This window comes from Miscanthus floridulus, chromosome 19 (assembly GCF_019320115.1).
Source record: "Miscanthus floridulus cultivar M001 chromosome 19, ASM1932011v1, whole genome shotgun sequence".
NCBI lineage: Eukaryota > Viridiplantae > Streptophyta > Magnoliopsida > Poales > Poaceae > Miscanthus > Miscanthus floridulus.
Genome location: NC_089598.1, coordinates 46,174,945 through 46,200,006, shown reverse-complemented (window position 1 = coordinate 46,200,006; position 25,062 = coordinate 46,174,945). Strand labels below are relative to the sequence as shown.

At 43.8% G+C, this 25,062-nt stretch overlaps 2 protein-coding genes across 3 annotated transcripts; one reads left to right on the top strand and one right to left on the bottom strand.

The window, feature by feature from the left end:
* Positions 1-1,039: 1,039 nt before the first annotated feature.
* On the bottom strand, positions 1,040-2,302 carry LOC136525977 (uncharacterized). The gene is made up of 2 exons (XM_066518786.1): positions 2,146-2,302; positions 1,040-1,503 (listed from the first exon to the last, which is right to left on the bottom strand). The coding sequence occupies exons 1-2, from the start codon at positions 2,300-2,302 to the stop codon at positions 1,040-1,042; spliced, it is 621 nt and encodes a 206-aa protein (XP_066374883.1).
* Positions 2,303-18,403: 16,101 nt separating this feature from the next.
* On the top strand, positions 18,404-24,347 carry LOC136528851 (uncharacterized). Of its 2 annotated transcripts, XM_066521853.1 has the most exons (4): positions 18,404-18,524; positions 19,415-19,477; positions 20,475-22,385; positions 22,490-24,347. In XM_066521853.1, exons 3-4 carry the CDS (start codon positions 21,256-21,258, stop codon positions 22,644-22,646), a joined length of 1,287 nt encoding a protein of 428 aa, XP_066377950.1. In that variant the 5' UTR covers positions 18,404-18,524; positions 19,415-19,477; positions 20,475-21,255; the 3' UTR covers positions 22,647-24,347. The 2 variants fall into 2 exon arrangements, with proteins under 2 accessions (XP_066377950.1, XP_066377949.1); XM_066521852.1 differs by having other exon boundaries at positions 19,426-22,385.
* Positions 24,348-25,062: the final 715 nt, after the last annotated feature.

Below are 25,062 nucleotides of genomic sequence, written 5' to 3'. Positions count from 1 at the left end.
AAGTGGCAGTGATGTAGATCAACAGAGTGTCATCTAGTCGTGGCGCTGTCATGATCGGAGGTTTTGTTAAGAACAACTTGAGTTGCTCAAAAGCTATGTCTGCCTCCTCTGACCAGGAGAAACGCTCGGAGGCCATGAGGAGCTTGAAGAAAGGTAGCCCTTTTTCACCAAGGCATGATATAAAGTGGCTTAAGGCGGCCATGTAGCCTGTAAGCTTCTGTATATCCTTAACACATGTCGGCCGTTTCATGTTGGTGATGGCAGAGACCTTGTTAGGGTTAGGTTTGATGCCTCAAGCACTAACAATGTAGCCCAGTAGTATACCGGATGGAACTCCAAAGATGCACTTTGAAGGGTTCAACTTTCATCGGTACTTGTTCAAGTTGGCGAAAGTTTCCTTAAGGTCGACGATAAGATTATCGACGGCCTTGGTCTTGACGACCACATCATCGATGTAGGCTTTGATGTTGCGGCCGATCTATTGGTTGAGGCACATCTAGATGGCCCTTTGATAGGTTGCTCCGGCGTTCTTGAGTCCAAAGGACATGGTTGTGTAGCAGTAAGCACCAAAGGGCATGATGAACGATGTCTTGATCTGATCTTCTTCCTTTAGGGAAATCTGGTGATAGCCAGAGTAACAGTCAAGGAAGGAGAGCAGTTCATAGCCAGCAGTAGAGTCTATAACCTCGTCTATCCAAGGCAGGCCGAAGGGGTCTTTATGGCAATGTTTGTTAAGATCAGTATAATCAACACACATTCTCCATTCTTTATTCTTTTTTCAAACGAGAACAGGGTTTGCTAACCAATCTAGATGATACACTTCTTTTATGAATCTGATAGCTAAGAGCCATTTTATTTCTACCCTAATAGCCTCCTTCTTGTCTGGCGCGAATCGGTGGAGTTTTTGCTTGATCGGTTTGGCGGTCGGCGAGACATTCAAGGAGTGCTCAATCTTCTCCCGTGGTACCCCTAGCATGTCTGCAGGTTTTCAAGCAAACACATCAGCGTTGGTACGTAGGAAGGAGATGAGCGCGCTTTCCTATTTGGGGTCAAGGTGAGCCCCAATCTTCATGGTCTTGGAGGGATCGTCGAGGCTAAGGCCGACCTCCTTGATTTCCTTTGACTTGGCGGAGGCACGGAGAGGCTCTAGCTCTAGGATCTCCATATCTTTGGCGGGCACTGTCTTGGCCTCGGTGACCACGCTAGCCATCTGGATGGAGAGGTCGGTAGCTTCGGCGAGGGCGAGACTCTCTATTTCACAAGCGTAGGTGATGGTGAGGTTGGCCCACAGGGCCAAGACTCCAGTAGGCAAAGGCATCTTTAGCACCAGATAGGCGTAGTGTGGCATGGCCATGAACTTGGCCAGAGCTGGCCAACCAAGTATGGCGTGGTAGGCGGTGTCGAAGTCGACGATGTAGAAGTTGATATGTTCGACGCAGTAGTTGATTGCCGTGCTAAACTGAACTGGTAGGGTAATCTCTCCAAGCGATTTGGAGGCCCTGCCTGGCACCACACCCCAAAAGGTGGAGTCGGAAGGTGTGAGATCTGACAAACCGAGGCCCAGCTCTTTTAGGGCTCCGGCGAAGAGGAGATTCAGAGCGCTCCCACCGTCAACGAGCACTTTTCTGAAGAGCACCTTCTATACGGTTGCATTGAGGACGAGGGGAAAATGCCCTATGTAGGGAATATCCACCCACTGGTCGGCCCTGCTGAAGGTGATGGGGACCTCGAACCATGGGTGATAGATGGGGTTAGCGGTGGCGTCTTCCGTAGTGACAGAGAGCACCCGCTGTGCGGTGAGCTTCCACTCTCTTCTGCTCTTAGTGGAGGCGAGGTCCCCGAAGATGGTGGCGACCACCTTATCGTTGTCCTGAAAGGCATTATTGTTGCCCCCAGGTGGTCGGTGACCTCTAGCTCCATCGTTGACGTCGTCGTCGAGCCTTTTGTCCTGGAACTCCTTAGCCAAACCAATGCAATCCTTCATCTTGTGTTTGGCGTTCTTGTGAAGAGGGCACGGGCCGTCGAGGATCTTTTGGTACTGTTCGTCATAGTTGCGCTTGGTGCGAGGTTGACCGACGGTGGCGACGATGTGGTCTAGTCAGCGGCGGTGATTTTGGCTAGGCCTGTGTCCTCCTATTCGATCACGGCCGCTGTCACGGTGGTAGCTGCGGTCGTCGGGGCGGCGGTCGCTGTGGTGCCGGTCGTCAGGGCGGTTGTTGTAGCAGTGAGATGGGCGATGAGTGCCTACATCCTTGTTGAAGCACACCTCGGCTTCCTCAGCGTCGGCGTACTGGTTGGCCATAGTGATCATCTCGCTGATACCGGTGGGCGGCTTGCGGTTGAATTTTGAGCAAAGCTCGCGATGGTGGAGTCCTCGGATAAAGACGGTGATGACCTCAACTTCTGTGATGTTGGGAATAGAGTTCCTCATCTCGAAGAAATGTCGGATGTAGCTACGGAGGAGCTTAGATGGCTTTTGGTTGATGCGACTGAGATCATGCTTGGTGCCGGGTTGAGTACACGTGGCCATATAGTTGTCGGTGAAGACTTTCTTCAGCTCTTCCCATGATCCGATAGAGTCCGGCGCAAGGCTGGTAAACCAGCTCATGGCGGGTGGCATGAGCATGATGGGGAGATAATTTGCCATGATACTAGCGTCTCCTCCAATAGCGTGGACAGTAGTGGTGTAAGATTACAACCACTGTGTCGGGTTCATTCTTCCTTTGTAGGGCTCGACCCTAGTGATCTTAAAACCACAGGGCCACCGAAGTGTCCGAAGAGCCCTTGTGAAAGCTGGAGGCCCCTCAGGGTTGTCGACACCATCATCTAAGGCGTTGCGGTTAGGGATAGGCTCAAGGGCTGAGAACGGGTTGTTGTACTCCTTCTCGTACTCCTGACGGCGACGCACTTTGTCTTCATGGCGATCGAAGCGACATTGCTCGATACGCCGTCACGCATCCTAGAGGTTGCTAAGGTGCACTCAAGCGTCCTGTTTGACCTCCTAATCGTGTTGGCGATGGTGTTCGACGTGATGGCCCCCGGATCCCCCCTAGAGAGGTAGCGACTGGTCGGCGACACGGCTTTAACTGGGGTGGCGATTGGATCTTGGCGCAGCTGATCGGTGAATCATGCTCGTAGAGCACGAAGGTCTCTGATCCTCGCAAATCTCATTGACCTGACAGTGAGCCACTTTAAGCATGGTGGTGATCTTGGTGAGCTCATGCGTTTGAGGGAAACGAGCGAGCTCATTGGCGGCTACTGCCAGATTGGCGCTTGGAGTCTTGAAGACGTCATGGCTGTTGACGTGGAGAAATTCCTCGTCAAGGTCGTGGTGAAGCGGGAGCGGTCTTCCTTGTGAATCGAGTCGATTATCCCGAGTAGCCTCGGCCCTCGCAATGGCTGCCTCATTTTCTCAGCGTTGCGTGTGGTTGACGCTCCGGTTCTCCCGAGCAACACGCTCCTCCTCGATTTTGCTGTTCCGAGGAGGGCTATCGATGCTAACGTTGAAGATCGCACCACCCCGGAAGGGTAGAAGGAGGAGTTGCTCTGAGATGGTTTCGGCGAGGGTCTCCGTAGAGCCCTGAGACTCGGAGCCCGGAGTTTCTTCTGGGATGGTCTGGAGGGGCACCCCGGGACCCCGGCCTAAGTGTAGCATGCTGACGCCTGGTGGAAGCTGGACGGCGACCGGGTCGGCGAGTTTGCCCCTCAAGGCGTGTTGGAAAGCAGCGGTGGCGTTGATGAACCCTAAGGGTAGGGCCATAACCCCTGTAGTTTCCCGAGCAGCCTCTAATAGATCTAGATTGGAGGGTGGTCGGCGCTGAACCAGAGTGTCCAGAGCCGATTTAGCGATGGAGAGACAATCGGCGAGCTTTAGTTCAACCCAGTCGATGGATTCGATCAGATCATCGTTGTTAATCTGCCTCCTCTGGTAGCGAGGAAGTGAGCAGCGAGTTGTTGCTGAAGGAGACCTCGGAATCGACTCTGAGATCAGATCTACAGTTGCAGGTGCGAGGGTGGTTGGCGCAAAACCGATCTACACCGGCTCAAGGAGCTCTTCGACTCCGTCAGCGTTGATGACCCATGAGATGGATCCGACCGTGAAGATCTGGTCGGGCTACGGAAGAGACGAAGAGCCTGCAGAAAAAGCCATCTTGTTTGACAAGGAAACAGCACGCACACCTCTACCTAGCGCGCCAACTGTCGATAGAATATCGTCGGTAGTCCTCCGAGGGGTATCCCACGAAGGTAGATTGATCGGCAGAGGAGCGTGAGATCAAGAACAAGAAGGCAACAGAGACACATGAGTTAGACAGGTTTAGGCCGTCAGTATGACATAATACCCTACTACTGTGGTCTGTTGGTTTGTATTAGCTATCGTATGATATTGCATGTGTTTGGAGGGTGTCCCTGTCCACCTTATATAGTCTGGGGAGTAGGGTTACAAGTCGGTTAGATCTAAGAGATAACCGAAAAGTAATAACTAATTACAGGAATATTGGGATCATACATATCCTAACAGATCTCGTAGTATCTTCAGGATATCTTCCTAGTGTCTTGCGGGTGGCGCCAAGCAGAGTCGTGCCCCCACAATGCTTCATCTTGTGGGCTAGGCCACCCCTAGGGGCTCAGCCCATGTGGTCTGTCGTGGGTATCCGGGGTCATACCCCCCACACGTGCACACCCCCGATCATCCCGTGCACGGCAGCGCGGTGAGCAGCGGCACTGGGCGTCCACGCCGGCCACCAGAGGCCTGTGCGGACCCACTAAGCGGGTCGGTTGCCATCTAGGGTTACATGCACTAGCATGAGCTGCAGCGGCAAGCAGCTCTCCATGGCAGTAGCACAACTATTCTAAGGAGCCTATACCCTCACAGCAAGGTAGAGATGGCGGAGAAGCATCAGTAGCTCACCGCGGTGCACTCCCTACTAACGGTTGAAGTAGGGGAGCACTGCAATGGTCTGGCCATGAGCGACTGAGCGGGGCGGCGGTGCTCTGCGATGGACACCGGTGTGTCACTCCACTGACGATAAGCACCCTAGCCAAAATAGTGCGAGCACCGGATAGAGGGAGTCAAGGCAAGCTCAGGGTTATGAGCAATTGAACTGCTACCACGCCTATATGCCTTACCCCCAACCTTCTGGTCACGGCGGCGCACATAAATGGCGGCGCGCAAAAACACCAATTTGTCGGTGGGTAGTAATTGGCTGAGCTTGAGGGGAACCGAGCATCTATTTGACTACCTATGCTACTCACTGGTGTGAGGAATTGGACTAAGAAGCCTTGAGCTAGGCGAATTGAACGAGTGGAGAGTGCGGTGCTTCGATTGTGACAGCGACTCTGACCACGTGCTGGTGTGGCACTACCAATATAAACAACCTGTCCTCTCCTCCCTATCTCATTGGTGGGGCGGTACGTGTAGTTGTGGCAGCAGAGATAGATGGGATGAGTGGCTAGGGTCGCGCCACAAGACACAGCAGCAACATGGCGGTAGGTGAGGTGCATGGCCAAGAGCGCGTGCGCATGAGAGGGTGGCTACGACCAAGACACATGGCTCAGCGGAGGTAGATGAATTGGAGGGCGGGGCGACTGCCACGCTAACCTGGCATGATGGCCACAGCCATAGCTCGACTCCGCGTGCGGCTCGGTGGCTAAAGGGTGGCGCGCTCACATCGCGCCAGTGGAAACCTGGCCACAGCCGACCGGAGCCAGCCAAGGCATTGTGCGGCATGACCGGGGCATGCGAGCTGGCCAGCAGCAATAGCCTAGCCATGGCCTAAGCCCGGCGCCAGCAGCGCCCATGCGCATGGTGTCCTTGAACTCGAGCCAAGAGGTATCAACTAGTGACATGCACGCATTTTAAAGCAAAGCAAAAGCCGCTAACGATCACGATCGAGGCTCAACTAATTCCCCTAACCTAAAGTCGATACTAACACCCAGCTAACGAAGCAAACTTCACGTCCAGAGAGCGACCAGAGAGGGAGATACAAGGATGCCAACTTGGTTCATCGCGGGAGTGTCGGTTCACGATCAGAGCGCCAACAACGCGGTTACAACGCGTTCTAACGAAGTTTGGGCAATTTTTACGAGAGCAACGAGATCCCCAACACAACTTCATCCTACACCATGCTCATGTACACACTTTGACGCAACCAATAGTGCAAGAACATGGATCTAGGGCTTAATCATTTTTGTTGAATTTTAAATGCCAAAATGGCATTGTCTACAAATCTTTTTTGACTTGGACAGAGTAAAGACTTGGTTAGAACTAACAACCTTTAGCACTTTTGCCGTAATTTTTAAAGGGTCTAAACCTTGTTGGTTTCAACTAACAATTGTACCTTGGCCTAGCCCATACTACATACTAACTCGTATGAACAAAATATTAAAGCACTATTTAAGTATGTTCCACTAAATAATTTACCAAAGATAGCACTTTAAACTTAAATCGTTTGTTTGCCGACTTAACCGTGAAGAGTGAATTTAATTTCAATTTGATTTCCGAGCTTTCCAAAAATACTAGCTGATATTATTATTCTCCAGGATTTAAAATTGCATGCCCAGCTACATAACTTGCCCTCAAATATTTATTGTCACACTATACTCCAGTTATAATTAGTCATTGTTCATAGAAATTGTTTTCCTGCCAACAATTAACACAACTCATTCTATTCTTTTTGTTAGGAGTTTTCATCACCACCTCTTTACGCTAAGTAAACGAACTCACTATATTATTAGATCTATCTCTTATGCCATAATCTCAGTGCTTAGCGAGCTCGTAACAATAGAGGTGTTACAAGGCTGGGCCTGACCGTCCTGTTAGCTGGTTGTCCCTAGTTGTGCGACACTAATCGAACACGCGACATGTGTACCTAAGTTGTACCAAAGGTGACCTAAGACTATCTTGGCGCAGGTATATCTAGGTTTGTGCTAGGAATACTGCCTAGCTGGTTGCAATTCATTCAAATCGCCATCTCTCCCTTGTAGTGAGAAACTTGACAGAGCCCCTTCATCGTAGTAACTTGATGGAATGTGATGATAACGAGGAATGTGCAAATATTACACTGGATATGGTTACTATTGTTTGCTTCATCTTAAATCAAGTGATTGCTCTAGTACAGGTGCCAACCTAGACATGCTTAATTTTAATAGGTATAACTTGTTGCTAGAATAACTGATCAGATCAAAATATATATATTACTCCCGCTTTTATGCAAAATGTTGTCAAGCCAACTCCACTTATACAGCCTTGCATGATTCTTGGTGTCGCTTTATTTTTGGTTTATGACGGGTAAGTCTAGCTGAGTAGCTTCTCGTACTCAGGGTTTATTTTCCACTTGTTACAGATGGTACTGTATACCATGGGTACTGCAAGAATTGCTTCCCTCCTGCCGTGGACGAGGAGTAAGGCCACGGGCAAGGTTATTCTATGTGATCTCATCTATGATGCTTTTGTTGGACTTGATCACAAACTGGCATGTATTTGAACAAATATGTGAAATGCTGGTTTTAAAACTATATTGCTTCCGCTATTGTAGTTAAACTTAGTATTGTAATAACTATATTTGAACTCTGATGTATGTTGAGATACTTGTGAACTTATGTAACATGTGGCTTGTATGTTGAATCTTGTATGATCTTGGTTGTATGTTGGATTATTCGAGATCCTTCGTGATACTCGATGGACTACCAAGTTTATATGGGGCTTAAGTATGACAGTGTGATTGCTCCGGTGGTTTCCATTGTACTTGTGCTCTTATAAATTGGTCGGTTTTGCCACATTGCCGATCACCTAGCTCCACCGAAAGCCAATGTTCGTGTAGGGAGAGGGAGAGGAAGGATTGGTTAGATTTGTTTTGGACCCACATGTATAGAAACTTGTGTTGGGTACCATAGTTTCCTATCCAATATCCTAAAGGATAGGGTCCATCTGGATCCTCTCATTTTGTAGGAATTGGAATTAATCTACTTAATGAATTAGGATATTTGGATTGGAATTTGACATTCCATAACTTTCTCAAGTTCACATATAAGCCTATCTCAAATTTAAATGGTAGGAGATGAAAATTGATTCTATAGATCACCATATTATGTTTTTACTCTCCAACTTATAACAAGTTCTTTAACTCATTTTCCTATGGTAGAAATGTAACATATAAGTATCTGTCTTGAATGATTAACAATAATATACAAATATATTTCATGTACAACTATATGAGCTTAATTAATCTATGTCAAAATTATAATTATAAAAATGAATTTAATTCCAAGGATCCAAAACGAGGCTGGTTTCTAGGTCGCGATTGCCCTTAGCGACAAATAAGATGAGACAGGGGGTGGAGCTGCAATTTGGAGCTTGGAGGAAGGTGGTGGAGACTGTTTGCTTTCTTGCATTTTTTACTACTGGTCACCGGGTGGAGGTGGTGGACGTGTGGAGGCTGCATGTATACATGCGCAGATCGGTGTAGTGAATAAATGATGACGTGGCTGCAAGGCTAGGAAAATCATGTAGTCGGGATCTGCTATTTAGTTATCAAACTTTTGAAATTAAATTTTTCTGAATTTTTTCAAACGAACTCGGATGGAGATACAACCTAAACTAAAGTTGTAGTACTCGAAGAGATATAAAACTTTTTAGTTCAAATTTTTTCCATTTAAAATTGTTTAGGGTGACAAAAAATCATTACAAGATCCACAAAAATAAATAAAAAAGAAAGAAACATTCACCTAGAGACAAGTGACTTTGCTGTGTAGTGGTAATTTTGTTTCACACGAAATCTCCGTTTGTGAGTTTGATTCCCAATTGAGATAAGTGTGTCAATTTTTTTTTTTTTTTTTTTTGCTATACATATCCTTAGGGTCATCAGCATATAGCCCTCAAGAAAATATATATCTATGGCAGTTGTGAGTTCCATTCCAAGTTGAAATCCCTATGTTTGGTTTTGGTAATTGAAATAACTAGTGAACTAACCTTTTGCCAAGTGCTGTTCAAGTGGTTGAGTCCACACCAAGGTGGTAAATAAGACTTGGAGATGGATGAAGGGTTATCAATCCAATTGGAGCAAGCTCACTCATGAAAAAAGAAGAGAGAGAAAAACAAAATCCTATGGTGATAAAAGCAAAGGTATATGCTAGGGATTTTGTTTGCTGTCCAAGACATATAGTAGAGTGCATGGCGGGTTTAGGATAGATAGTTGTTGTGGGGGTATGGCCGCCGGTATACACAAGACAAGACATGGGCCGCACCATCAGAGGTGGCCTAGCCCACAAGATCATGGAGTGCACGGCGCTACTTGGCGTGCACCACAAGATATTGTATAGTACCAAATAGGCTACTTTCCTTGTAACCTTACCCCTCCATACTATATAAGGAGAGGTAGGGGTCCCCTAGCGGACATGCTACATCAAGATACATACATCTACACAACGATCCATACATCTCAACGCAATACATCAGAACACAGGATGTAGGTATTACGTCATACTGACGGCCGAACCTGTCTAAATCTTATGTCTTGGTACTTGTATTACCATCTCGCTCCTGATCTCGCTCATCTCTACGACAAATCTATCATCGTGGGATACCCCTCGGTGAACTGTCGAGCATCTTTTGTCGATAGTTGTACTATTACGAGGGGAGTTTAAATAGCAAACATGGTTATCTAGTGCCACTAGGTGTTGATTTACATGCATTTGCATTAGATCTAGTGATGTGGTGAGTAGCAAGAGAAAACGTTTTGAAAATACTTTCAAAAATTCTAACTTGATGCTTAGTTGTTTGGTAAAATATTTGGGAGTTAGCACGCTTGCAAAGATGATTGAAGAATACATAAAACGTCATAATCTATAACTTTCATGTTATGACTTTTGGAGTTTGAAGAATCTAAGATACTCAAAACAAGCAAGCAAACTAACTGAACTTTTCTGACAGCAGAACAACAGTAGCCGACTAAAACATATATAACTAGAGATATACTGATCCAATATCTATGATCTTTACCAATTTGGAAAACTTATAAAATTCCATACAACTTTCACGTACATCATTCTACGAGATTTTGGACTTAAGATATTGTAAAACTGAATGCATCTAAAACTATCCAAAAGTCTAACAGCACAAATGCATCACCAAACAGCAATTATATATCCCAAACCAAAACAACTATAAAGGTTTGCTGAAAGAAAGGTATTGAAGTCTACTATTGAAATGTATTTTTCTAGGATTTTTGGGCACATGAAAACAGTAAACATCACAAAACAACAACAGAACAATTTGAGAAACAACATGCCTTAATTATGAGATTAGAACTATAAACCCATCTACTAATTCATCGATTTCAGTAAACCCTAGCATGGATTCTCTGTCAAACAGTAGATAAAAGCGAGATCTTACCACCCACAGCAAGAACGATGAAGAATGAAGATCCGCAACGGTTAAGTTCATGTTTTCCCTTCTCCCTCGCATTAAACTTTGACACTACATGTCATGTCAGCTTGATCTACTCTAACCATGACATTGCCATCAAGAATAACGAGGAAAAACGTAGGATTGAGGGCAAAACATAAAGGGAAGAAGATGACTAACCGATCTTGGAGGAGAAACAGATAAGGCGGCAAACGACGGCAAGCCCTAATTCTCTCCCTCTCTTCTCTTCTCTATTATCTAGTCCTCTCTTCTCTTATGAATACGAGAGGGCGGCGGCTCATCAAGGGATATAGGTATTAGGTTTTACAAGATAGGAAAAGGCTTGGCAGCAAGACACAACCGGGTAATGCTAGAGTAACATGATTGTTACAACATAATTATTGTTCACGGTCTTTTTTTCCTTCAATCTTCCAACGGCATTAGCTTCTTTATCCAAACTTCGAATAACGTGCAGGAGTAGTCAAATGGAATGCCTTCAATGAGTTTTATGCATCTATAGTCTATAATGAACCATGCGAGCAACAAGTAAAAGATTTGCTTTTTACAACCAATTCTATTTAACTATTTACCGTTTAGCGCTTCCTAACACAAAATGTATTTTGGGTGTGTTACACCTAAGCTTAGAGGCAGCTGGCTCAGCCATCTCTACAAAGCATCGATAGTTGCCTCTCAAAGGATTGGTTGTAGTAGCACTCACTTCCCTTTTCATAGCGCCTCTAGAGATGACTTCTTTCTGTCGCTGGCCCATCCATGTGGAAGCTCCTTTCAATGCAGACTGGTTTTGGTCCTCAGGTTCTCTACAAAAGTAAACATCTCGGCTTGTGCCAATGGTTATTCCCATGAAACTAGTTAAGGGTCTTGGGGTCCACAACCCTCGTATGGCCCTCTCCTTCGTTCCCACAACCATCAGGTTGTTCGGCTGGCATTAATTCTACACTGTAGCAGCTGAAAAACACGGTAGCAGCTGATTTTTTGTTAGAGAAAAATACTGCTCCGGCTAGAAGAAAAAAAAGCTGGCCCGCCAGCCGATTGTGGCCAGCCGAACAAACTGCATCAGTTTGTTCGGCTGGGCACAATCGGCTGGCTGGCCAGTTTTTTTTTCTAGCCGGAGCAATATTTTTCTCTTAAAAAAAACTAGCTGCTACAGTGTTTTTCAGCTGCTATAGTATAGAATTAATACCAGTCGAACAGGCTGATGGTTGTGGGAACGAAGGAGAGGGCCATACGAGGGTTGTGGTCCCCAAGACCCCTTAACTAGTTTCATGGGAATCTTTTTCCTCAATTTGGTGGAGCATTTGTCAATCTATCTTTAGTTTGACTATATTTTGATAAATATTTAGCATTATTCATCATGGAATATATAATATACCTATTTAGAATAACAATTCTTGATATGGTCTTTTTTAAACTAATATAGTCAAATTTAAAATAATTTGAGAATTTGTAAAGATGGGCTCGAGCTTTTGCACATAACTGAAAGACACATGACGATCGAAAGATAGATGGTTGCTAATAATAAAAGATAGTACAGAATACTTCCAGCAAGCTAGTACGAGCTACAGTAGCTCTACACCATCAGCATCCATGCCTGATCGGAACTCAGAAGCATTGAATTTGTCTCGTTGCTCAGTTCGCTGGTCTGAACTTCGCTGAAAACACTGTTCTGACTAATTTATTGCGAAAGAAAAACACTGTTTTAACTAAAAAAATAAGTCGAACAAGTCAAATATAGAGTAAGCCCTTGTTTAGTTGCCAAACTTTGGATGGGTAAAGCTGACAAAATATACTGTAGCGACACTGTAGTATTTCGTTTGTATTTGGTAATAATTGTCCAAATGTTGACTAATTAGGCGCAAAATGTTCGTCTCGTAAAGTACAACCAAACTGTACAATTAGTTTTAAATTCCGTCTATTTTTAGTATTCCTTGCATGTACCGTAAATTTGATGTGACGAGAAATCTTCTTTTTATATAGTGCTAAAGTTAAAAGTTTACAAGAAACTAAATAAGTCCTAAGCCAAAGGGTGCAACGTCTCCAGGAAACAGGGCATTTACCCGAACACCAACCAAGAGTACTGAACATCACAGCTGGCATCTCATTGAACGCACCACCAATCAGCAGTCCCTTTTCTTTTCTGTTTTTTTGAAGTTGGAGTTGTAGAGTGTCCAACTCCGGTCGCCGGCAGCCTGTCTGTGTAAGTCTCTGGCTCTGTTTTAGTTAGTGAAATTTGGGAATTTGATTACGGCAACACTTTTATTTTTATTTGATAATTAGTATTTAATTATAGACTAATTAGGTTTAAAACGTTCGTCTCGCGATTTTCAACCAAACTGTGTAATTAGTTTTTTTCGTCTATATTAATGCTCCATGCATGTATCGTAAGATTCGATATAATAGCTACTGTAGCATTTTTTGGGAAATTTTTTAAAACTAAACACAGCTTAGGCAATTGTAGCGGTGGTGCAGCCTTCTGCATTACTCTTCCTACTCGTACTGGATTACTTGATGCGTCAGCATCATGACGTGTGCAGCTGATATCATATTCATGCATATAATATAATACTACTAGCCCTAATTGGATTTGGATTGCGGGCTGCTAAATTTAGTTCCTCCTAAATGATTTAGTCTCATTTGACTACTCCAGAATGGTTAGAGAGGACTAAAATCCATTTAGTCCTATTTAGTCATAATGTTTAGATAAAAAGTAGCTAAATAAAACTAAATTTAAAAGCTCCTAGCTAAACCAACCACCGCCACGAGTTAAGTCGCCTCCTCTAGTCAACGGATAGCATGTTTTTGTTTAATTTAGGGCAGTTTATTTTATGTGAATGATTGAAGCTGAACAGGTCAGAGAGTGGAAGGTGAACGTGCCAACATTTGAAATAATTGCACTTGGGATGTAGGTAATGGTCCTGTTCGCTTGAACTTATCAGCCTGACTTATCAGTTATGATACAGTATTTTTCTTACACAACAAATTAGCGAACAATACTCCCTCCATTCCAAATTATAAGATATTTCAAGAATCTTGGAGAGTCAAAGAATTTCAAGTTTGACCAAAATTATAGAGAAAATTATAAAGATTTATGACATCAAATAAATATACTATAAAAATATAATTAATGAGGAATCTAATGATACTTACTCCATCTGCCATGTAACACACCGCATTTTAGAATTTTTAAAACAAATTAAAAGAGAACATAAAAGACGTATGTACCCTCGTTTTATTTTCTAATCAGATGCTATCATTAATGTGATTAATGGTGATTGACTGATAATTGAAAAGTATTTAATATAAAATTGGTTTTTTCTTTTAGAATGTATTATATTTGAGAACAAATTTTGAATCCTAGAATACACTATATTATAAGATAGAGGAAGTAATTGACATCATAAATGTTATTATTTTATCATATAAATTTGTTCAAGTGAGATGCTTTGACTCTCAGGACTCTTTGGAATGACTTATAATTTGGGTTGGAGTACTTTTTAAGCTGGCTTATCAGCTAATCAGGCATGTTTATGCATCGCGTGCAGCTCGATCATGGAATGTGGTGAACACAAAATACGCAAGTCTTGTCTGATGGGTGGTCATATAGATTAAGCAAAAATCCAGGTAAGACGACAGCTAGCTCTCCTCCTTCGGCCTGAAAAAGATGTTGGGTTAAGAAGCTTCCATGATGCTTGTAATTCAACTAGGAGATTCATATATATGCTGTATTTTAAGAAACCCCTACAGTCTTCGGCTGCAAAACTAAAATACGATAGAAAGAAAATGGTAATTCAACTTGAAGTAAGAGAAGGAAAAATAGAATTCGGAAATGGGAACCAAAGCTTATCAGTTCTGAACTGAAAGCTGGGCATGCACAGAAAACAGGTTGTTTTGCTTGTTCCCACTGCCACGTAGGCCATAGGAATCTCAGGAACACAGAGCCCATCGAGGAGGAGAATATCATTGATGCTCGTTAAATTGCCACGCAAGCTAGGGAGAAATAAGAGGAATGGAATATATAAAGGGGTATTTGCTTCCCACCTCTTAAAATTTAGTCCTGACGATAGGAATCTCAGGAACACAGAGCCCATCGAGAAGGAGAATATCATTGATGCTCGTTAAATTGCCACACAAGCTAGGGATAAAGGAGATGAATGGAATATATAAAGGGGTGTTTGCTTCCCACTTCTTAAAATTTAGTCCTAGCCATAGGAATCTCAAGAGCATAGAGACCATCGAGAAGGAGAAAATCATTGATGCTCGTTAAATTGCCACGCAAGCTAGGGAGAAAGAAGAGGAATGGAATATATAAAGGGGTGTTTGCTTCCCACCAATTAAAATTTAGTCCCTGTCACATCGACTACAGTAAACATATTTGATACTATTTGAAATATTAAACATAGACTAATTATAAAACTAATTATACAAATTAAGACTAATTTGTGAGACGAATCTATTAAGTCTAATTAGTCCATGATTTGATAATCAAGCCTTTAGCCAATTGTAGCGGTGGTGCAGCCTTCTGCGTTAGGCGGTGTTTGATAGGGTGACTAAAATTTAAAAGGTGCGTCGAGAGGAGATGTTTGATATTAATAAAAAAACAAATTACATAATCCGTCAGTATTCTACGAGGCGAATTTTTTAAGCCTAGTTAATCCATCATTAGCGTATGTTTACTGTAGCACAACATTGTCAAATCATGGACTAATTAGGCTTAAAAGATTCGTCTCGCAAATTAGTCGTAAACTATGCAATTATTTTTATAATTAGTCTATATTTAATACTCCATACATGTGTTCAAACATTCAATGAAACAACGACTAAAACCCTATTCGCTTGCTCGTAAACGATCGTAAATTTTCAGTCGGGAACAGTGTTTTTCTCTCACACCAAACCAGCCAACAGTAAATAATCCACGATACGATACGGCCTCCCGAACAAGCCGTAAAATTTAGAAGGAACCGCCTTACTCTTTCTACTCGTACTGGATTACTGGATGCGTCAGCATCATGACGTGTGCAGCTGATATCATATTCATGCATATAATATAATACTACTAAGGCTTTGATTGCATATGCTAAATTTAGTCCATCCTAAATGGTTTAGTCTCATTAGTCACTTTAAAGTTGCTAGAGAGGACTAAAACCTATTTAATCATAATGTTTAGGACTAAATAGAATTAGATTTAAAAGCTTCTGGCGGAACCAAACACCGTCTAAGTAGGGTTAAGTCGCCTCCTCTAGTCACCGGATAGCATGTTTTTGTTTAATTTAGGGCAGTCTATTTGATGTGAATGATTGAAGCTGAACAGGTCAGAGAGTGGAAGGTGAATGTGCCAACACTTGAAATAAGTGCACTTGGGATGTAGGTAATGGGCATGTTCGCTTGAACTTATCAGTTATGATACAGTATTTTTCTCTTATAATAAATTAGCGAACAATACTCCATCCATTCCAAATTATAAGACATTTCAAGAATCTTGGAGAGTCAAAGAATTTCAAGTTTGACCAAAATTATAGAGACAATTATGAAGATTTATGACATCAAATAAATATACTATGAAAATATAATTAATGAGAAATCTAATGATACTTACTCCCTCTGTCATGTAACACACCGCATTTTAGAAAATTTAAAATAAATTAAGAGAGAACATAAAAGACATATATACCCTCGTTTTATTTCCTAATCAGACACTATCATCAATGTGATTAATGGTAATTGACTGATAATTGAAAAGTATTTAATGCAAAATTGGGTTTTTCTTCTAGAATGCATTATATTTGAGGATAAATTTTGAATCTTAAAATGCACTATATTATAGGACAGATTGAGTAGTTGATATCATAAATGTTATTATTTTATCATATAAATTTGTTTAAACTTGAGATGCTTTGACTCTCATGACTTTTGGAATGACTTATAATTTGGGTTGGAGTACGAGCATGGACATGTTTATACATCACGTGCAGCTCGATCATGGAATGTGGTGAACACAAAATACGCAAGTCTTCTCTGATGGGTGGTCATATAGATTAAGCAAAAATCCAGGTAAGACAACAGCTAGCTCTTCTCCTTCGGCCTGAAAAAGATGTTGGGTTAAGAAGCTTCCATGATGCTTGTAATTCAACTAGGAGATTCATATATATGCTGTATTTTAAGAAACCCCTACAGTTCTTCGGCTGCAAAACTAAAATACGATAGAAAGAAAATGGTAATTCAACTTGAAGTAAGAGAAGGAAAAAATAGAATTCGGAAATGGGAACCAAAGCTTATCAGTTCTGAACTGAAAGCTGGGCATGCACAGAAAACAGGTTGTTTTGCTTGTTCCCACTGCCACGTAGGCCATAGGAATCTCAGGAACACACAGCCCATCGAGGAGGAGAATATCATTGATGCTCGTTAAATTGCCACGCAAGCTAGGGAGAAAGGAGAGGAATGGAATATATAAAGGGGTATTTGCTTCCCACCTCTTAAAATTTAGTCCTGACGATAGGAATCTCAGGAACACAGCCCATCGAGAAGGAGAATATCATTGGTGCTCGTTAAATTGCCACACAAGCTAAGGATAAAGGAGAGGAATGGAATATATAAAGGGGTGTTTGCTTCCCACTTCTTAAAATTTAGTCCTAGCCATAGGAATCTCAAGAACATAGAGCCCATCGAGAAGGAGAAAACCATTGATGCTCGTTAAATTGTCACGCAAGCTAGGGAGAAAGAAGAGGAATGGAATATATAAAGGGCTGTTAGCTTCCCACCAATTAAAATTTAGTCCCTGTCACATCGACTACAGTAAACACATTTGATACTATTTGAAATATTAAACATAGACTAATTATAAAACTAATTATACAAATTAAGACTAATTTGTGAGACGAATCTATTAAGTCTAATTAGTCCATGATTTGATAATGGCCCCGTTCGCTGGTCTGAAACTTGGCTGAAACTAGCTGAAAACACTGTTCTCGCTGAATTACTGTGAGAGAAAAACACTGTTTCAGCTGAAAAAAGAAGCCGAATATGGGGTAAGCCGAACAAGCCGAATATGAGGCTACAGTAAACATGTGCTAATAATAGATTAATTAGCTTAATAGATTTGTATCACGAATTAGTCACTAATGTAATTAGTTTTAATATTAATATCCAAATATCCGATATGATAATATATATGATATCCGGACACCTGCTATCTATATCAAACACTCCCTAACTTTTATATAAACAGCATGTTCGCTTGTTGATTTCAGTCAAGGCTTATCAGTCATAATACAGTGTTTTCCTTTTATAATTGTAACACCCTAAAATTTGCCTCTTTTGAAAAATAGGTTTAAAATGATTTAATTCTGTATTTTGTGCTCATGAAATGTAGAAATAAATAAATAAATAAATTTCTCATGAATTTAAAATTTATCATAAAGTAGCAACATGTATGTGCATTCATGCCGCTGCATATAATTTTGTGAATGATTGGTATTGATCAAAATTTCAAAGAGAATTGGAATTTGAATTGGAATTGGTTTTGAAAATATGTTTTAGGAAATAGAAAAGGAGTTTTATTAATATTTTTTCCCTTCTCTGTTTTTGGCCCGAGCAGCCGCGCAGCCCAGCTCCCACTCCCGCTGGCTTGGCCTACTGGCCCATTCCTCCGCGCCGGCCCAGCTGTGCTGCTTTCCTCCCTCCGCCCGCGCCCAGCCTCGCGCGGCCCGCAAGGCGTCGGCCCAGCAACCGCCGCCGCTCCCTTGGCCCAGCACCAAGCCACAGCCGCGCTGCCCGCCTCAACTGCCGTCGCGCCCTCAGCCGCTGACAGCCCGGGGCCACAATTCAGCGCCATCCCCCACCTCTGCCCCGCGCCCGGTCCAGCCAGTCATGGCCGCAACCGCCTCCGCGCCCACGTCCGCATCGTGGGAGCGCCTCCCCGTGCCCCTGCCTCTACAAAAAGGAAGCCTCGCCCGAGCCGCTTCCCCCTGCTGCTTGCCTCCGCTCCCGTCTTTGCGCTCGCCGTGCGCGGAAGCCGCAACCACAGCAACAGGGAAGACCGCGAGCTCGCGAGCCGCCATTGTTCTTCATTCATCATCTCCGGTTCATCCCCGCCCTGATTGAAGTCATGGTGAGCTTCGCCTTGTTCCCCTCTATCTCTCGGTGCCTTCAATTGGTCAAACTGTGGCATCTAGGGCCTTAGACAAGTGCGTCGGCGAGCTCCTCCTCGCTGCCGGTCATGGCGGGCGCCGCGCGAGCCATCCCCCGGCCGTGTTTTGTCCCGGGGTGGACTCGCCATCTTCCCCGCATCATCCCCGTGGCCTCGGTTGGGCACACCGTGGCCCGTGGGCTGAGTTTCCCATGCGCCGGTGAGCTCCTCGTCGTCGGCAATGGCGCCCCGCCGCGGAAGCTACTGTTCCGGTCGTCATCTCCTCTCTCCCTCCTCTGATCTAATCCGAGCCGTTCATTTCAAATCCAACGGCTCTCTGTGGCTGATACCCCTTCGCGGGTTATTTTTCTAAAGAGCCCCTCGGTTTTCATCTATTTGAACCTGCAATCCATAGCGTAAATTCCCGAGTACGCTTTCTCCTTTTGAAAACGTTAACTTAACTGTTTTAGTCCAAAGTACGTTTTCAGTAATTACAGAAATGCCACTTGATTTGTTTTGCGCATAAAAACTTCATTTTAACTCCGAATTGATCCGTTCAAATTGCGTTAGCTTCGTAATTTCATAATCTACATGTTAGTACCACTGTTAATCAAGTTTGCCACTTTTAAATTTCATGGTTAGGTTTAATTAAATAAAGTACTATAGGAAATGCCGTTTAATTCATAACTTTCGTGTTTTAGCTCCGATTTTAGTGAACTTCGCGTTGACGTGATCGTAGCGAGACGTAGATTCTTTTTATAAACATTTCATCTTGTTTTATATACTGTTGGTGTACTGTTCTAATTATAGGATTGTTTGCTTTGCATGAATGCCTTTGGAATGTTGTATGTTGCCGTGTTGGTCGCGTTCAGACGGTGAGTAGGACGTCGGTGACTAAGAATTCTTCGACGAACAGCAGGAATTTGCTAACCAAGGCAAGTATAGCATGGGCCTACCTTGATGTCCTATTACACTATAATCAATTACTCATGTGCATGTGTCTAATTTTGATAACCCTAAGGACATTCTAGACATTTGATGCCTTGTTCCCTTGACTCCTATGGGGTAAATGCATATGGGTAGATTGCTAGTGCTCTAACTGAACTTGATTTACATGATGATGAATGATTCTATGGAACTAAGAGTTTAACATGATTTATAACAACTATTTCATAGGGCGAAGGTGCAAATGACCTTTGATCATGTTGCTCCCGGCCCTCCATAAGGACTTATCTGTCGGTAAAAGCTGGGACTGACAGTGCAACCATGGGAGTCATATGGCTCTGACTTTATCTCAGTAATAGAACCTTTTCTAGCTAGTTAGAGGTTACCTTTTTGGCGCAAATGGGGCTTGCCATGTTGGGTATAGGACTGCCTCTGTTCCTATGTGTATAGCTGCGATGGATATGTGCCATAGGAAAGGGGGTTCCTACATCTGCCTGCCAAGGAAACCTAGCGGCCCTAACTTGTTAGAGAAACCTATGAAATGGCTTTATAGTGTACCCTGCCCGATCACCTTGATAGTGATATAGGAGTAATTAACCCGGGCAAATGAGAATCACGACTCGCGGTGAATGTGCACCACCTCTGCAGAGGGTTACAAACTGTTATAACAGCCGTGCTCACGGTCACGAGCGGCCCGGAAAACTCACAGAATAATTGGTTACTTGTTGATGATTCATTTATGATGGTATACGATGATAATATGATGCAAATGATTATGATATCTGATTATGTGGGTTTTAAATGGGAGCTTAAGCATAACTTGATAATGCTTGAGGATAAAATCTTGACTTACTAAAAGTGCTAACCGCAGTAAACCAGTGTCAAACCTTTTTTAGCTTCATAACCCCATGTTAACTTGTTAAGTACGGGATGTACTTACGCTTGTTTACTTTCTATATTTGGATAAAAATCCCGGATGGGTAACAGATGACGTGTATGAGGAGTATTCTGAAGATTATTAGGCTTGTGGTCAACCAGTTGACCTTCCCTGTGATGGAGTTCCACGAGCGAGTTATCCTTTACTTTTCCGCTGTGTTGTGTAAGACTATTTAATGTTATTATTCGTGATGTATGAGACACCGTGATGATACTTTATATGATTTATCAACTTTTGTGTGTGACTGATCCCTGGACACACATGAGTTTTGTGCATTCAATTTTATCCTTAAAATTGGGTGTGACAATAATAAATCAAGCCACGTTTAGTTCCCAAAAAAGTTTTCTAAAAAGTGCTACGGTAGTCATCACATCGAATCTTGCGATACATGCATGTAGCATTAAATGTAGACGAAAAAAACGAATTGCACAGTTTGGTTGAAAATTGCGAGACGAATGTTTTGAGCCTAATTAGTCCATGATTAAACACTAATTACCAAATAAAAACAAAAGTACTACCGTAGCCAAATTTTCAAATTCCACCTAACTAAACACACCTCAACATCAGCCTGACTTAACAGGCAAAAAAAAAAAAAAAAACCAAAAACACGCTCAAAATAAGACGACGACCCGATCGAGTCATCATGCAATTATTAGGACGCATCAGAAGCGAGCACCATGTTATATTCTGCCGGCTGTGCCGATAAGGCCGGCTAGCCGTGGCATTAGCATTTCCTCAAGGGTCAAGGCGTCTTCTGCCACTGCTACCAGGCCCGTCAGTCGTCACCAGACAGAGGCGTCCAACAACAAAGTAGCTTCCTCCCAGAGTCCAATGGCGTCCGGCGGCGCACAAAGCCACTCCCACTCCCCCCCTGTGGCTGGGGCTGTGGCTGATGAAGCTTTGGGCAGCAGCAACAACAACAAGCCTGCTGCTAAGCGTCCTTCAGGTTCCTCCACGGAGTACCAGCTGAGGAAGTACCTGCTGCTGCTGGCCACTCTGGTTGCGACGGTGACGTACGTCGCCGGGCTGAACCTGCCGGGGGGAGCCTGGCAGGAGGACACCGACGACGGCCCGCACCACCACCACGCGGGCGACCCGATCCTCCAGTACGCGCACGGCGACCGCTACCTCACCTTCTACTACTGCAACGCCACCGCGTTCGCCGCGTCGCTCGTGGTCAGCCTCCTCCTCCTGGTCCTGGATGGCAAGAACACGGGCTGGTGGGAAGCCCTGCTGCGGGTCGTCATGGTGCTCGACCTGCTCGGCCTCATGGGCGCCTACGCCGCCGGGAGCTGCCGGGACAAGTTCACCACCATCTACTCGGCGCTGCTGGTCTGCGCCGTCTTCGCCTACGTCGTCGTCGCTTTCGTCTGCAACCTCTTCTCCAAATACGGATGCTCACGCGAGCTGGCGCGGCTGCTGCTCAGGAAGCAAAGCGATGTTCATGAGCGTCGCCAAGAACTGCATGAGGTCCTGATGCTGCTGGCCACCTTCGCGGTGACCATCACGTACGTGGCCGGGCTGAATCCGCCGGGCGGCTTCTGGGGCGACACCAAGGACGGGCACCAGATGAGCGACCCGGTCCTGATGCAGCACTACTCCAGCCGCTACCAGGCGTTCTACGTCTGCAACACCACCGCGTTCGTCGCGTCCCTGCTCATCATCATCCTCCTCGTCGACAAGAAGCTCACAACCAAGCTCTCTGTGCGGCTTGTGGCTCTGTATGGTCTCACCATCACGGCGCTCCTGGGCCTCATGGGGGCGTACGCCGCTGGGAGCTGCAGGCAGCTCGACGACACCACCTACGTCATCTGCCTCATCGCCGGAGTTCTTGCCTACATCTTCCTCCAGGTGGCCGTCACCAAGGCCATCGGAATGAAGCAGGATCGCTCCATTCCAAGCCTGCTTCGCAGTTGCTTCGACAGATCGCAGGACCAAAATAAACCAGATCAGAGTAGCCGGTATGTATCTGCTCAATTACCAGCAGCAGTAAGGAGTTGGTTGGTTGCAATTTAGGAGTTAATTAGGAATTGCTGGGAGCACTAAGGAATTGCTGCTTTGACAGATCATCAGAAGACCAAATTCCACCGATCAAAAAAGAAGAAGACCAAATTCCACCAGATCAGAATCAGATCAGCAGCAGGTACGTATTAGTATGTGCACAACTACCTCATCCCTCTCAATCTCCATTTCGGGCATGTTTGGAACGCGCAGGAGCGTAAAACAAAGAATAGAAAAAAGAACACAGGAATTGAATAATGCGAAAAATAAAGAAGCAAAAGTTTCAGTCTTTAGAACTTGAGAAAACATTACAGGTATTTTTCCTTTAGGTTTTCTTGGATATTTTTTTCTAGTTTCGTGAAGTGAAGGTTAGTCTTTCCTTTGGAAAGGAATACATATTTCCCAATGTTTTAAATCTCCGGCTAAGCCTCTTAGCTGCTGACCTTCTCAACAGCTAAGCGCAGATATAGCCGGACATAGCTGCAGCTAAGCCATTTAGCTGTTTTTTCAAAAAAAAAAAATGAGAAAAAAACACATGATCTTGGCATAACTTGATAATCGATACTAAATCAGATCACCAACTGCAGACAAAACCAGAAGATTCACATCAGTGCATGACAGTAAGAGGTCAATATGAATTTATATTTATCATTGATCTTGATCATTACTCGTGAAAAAAAAAATCATTCAAAAAGAATTGATTGAGAGTAATAGAAAAAGCTTAGTACAGTCCTACACATAGCATGTAGAACCAATGAATGATTACAACCAAATCTGCACAGAGGCTTTGGGTTACAGTCATTTTCTGAAATGATTTTCTGATACACTTCAATATTTCTTTATTAGCATACATTTTTCTTCAGGTAAACACAATGATAGTTACATTTTCCATATGACGAGTTATGCAAGGTGCAGAAGAAAGCCTAGCTCTGACATTTTTAACACATTTTACATGCTTACAATTCAGCACCACCCTCATCAGGCAACAATGCATTAGACTTGCTACAAATGTAAAAATGTCCTGGTTTGGTGATCAATTAAGCCATCCGCAGCAACTACAATAACTAGCATTTCCAGTGGACCAAACTAGCAGTTCAGATAGCAGCAACTGATCAGGACTAGGATAAATTCAGAAGTAGCATTCAAGCAGCAAGCAACAAAGGCCACTGATATGATACAAACATATTCCTCATGTGAAGCACAAGGGAAAATTCAAGATGCGTTCCCAAGTCCCCTGAGAACATTTCTGACAGTAGACTTCCAAACCTAAGGCAAAGGACAGAGTTTGGCGACAAATGTATTCGTTCATTTTAATCATAATAAACACGACTACGAGATGTCTAGCAGGTTGGATAATAATTTGAAGCACCAAAATCACAGAATAAAGCTTTATTATTAATTACTAATTGATCCATAACTAATTGATAGGAGTACACCACACGTTCATTGGAGTACATCATTCAGGTGCATAACAGATTATTGAAACATCAGCTTCACTAAAGTACATTATTCAGGAAACAAACAGAGCATTGAACAGATAAGAAGCTTGCCAGATTGTTGTGCCATGGCGTCGTCGTTGGTGCTACTGCTTCAGTGCTCCGGTTCCACGGCTTCAGCTGCCTCCGCGCCGCTGCTCAGCTGCCTCCAAAACCGCCACCGCCGCCACTGGTCGCCTCCGCGCGCCGCCGCCGAAGGGCACAGCCGCCGCCGCCGCCGGTCCTCTCGAGTCTCGAAGCCTACGCCGCCGGTCGCCGCTGCGACGCGGCCGCCGAAGGGCACAGCAGCAGCAGCCACTGACGCCGCCTCCTCTTTTCTGCGGAGCTGGAGAGCGGAGTGGAGACTAGAGAGATGAGTGCTGACTAGGGTTACGTATCCTCCTGCTCTCTGGTCGTTGGGCCGGTTTACTTCTTGGGCCAGGCCGATTTGGGCGTTTCACAATGGGGTTATTTGCTTCCCACCTCTTAAAATTTAGTCCTGACGATAGAATCTCAGGAACACAGAGCCCATCGAGAGGAGAATATCATTGATGCTCGTTTAAATTGCCACACAAGCTAGGGATAAAGGAGATGAATGGAATATATAAAGGGGTGTTTGCTTCCCACTTCTTAAAATTTAGTCCTAGCCATAGGAATCTCAAGAGCATAGAGACCATCGAGAAGGAGAAAATCATTGATGCTCGTTAAATTGCCACGCAAGCTAGGGAGAAAGAAGAGGAATGGAATATATAAAGGGGTGTTTGCTTCCCACCAATTAAAATTTAGTCCCTGTCACATCGACTACAGTAAACATATTTGATACTATTTGAAATATTAAACATAGACTAATTATAAAACTAATTATACAAATTAAGACTAATTTGTGAGACGAATCTATTAAGTCTAATTAGTCCATGATTTGATAATCAAGCCTTTAGCCAATTGTAGCGGTGGTGCAGCCTTCTGCGTTAGGCGGTGTTTGATAGGGTGACTAAAATTTAAAAGGTGCGTCGAGAGGAGATGTTTGATATTAATAAAAAACAAATTACATAATCCGTCAGTATTCTACGAGGCGAATTTTTTAAGCCTAGTTAATCCATCATTAGCGTATGTTTACTGTAGCACAACATTGTCAAATCATGGACTAATTAGGCTTAAAAGA

Coding starts and splice junctions, on each gene's coding strand:
- LOC136525977 (XM_066518786.1), bottom strand. CDS start 2,302: ATGGCCAACCAGTACGCCGACGCTGAGGAAGCCGAGGTGTGCTTCAAC. Junction 1,504..2,145: donor CTACCACCGTGACAGCGGCC/GTGATCGAATAG, acceptor GTGTGGTGCCAG/GCAGGGCCTCCAAATCGCTT.
- LOC136528851 (XM_066521852.1), top strand. CDS start 21,256: ATGGCGTCCGGCGGCGCACAAAGCCACTCCCACTCCCCCCCTGTGGCT. Junction 22,386..22,489: donor AAACCAGATCAGAGTAGCCG/GTATGTATCTGC, acceptor CTGCTTTGACAG/ATCATCAGAAGACCAAATTC.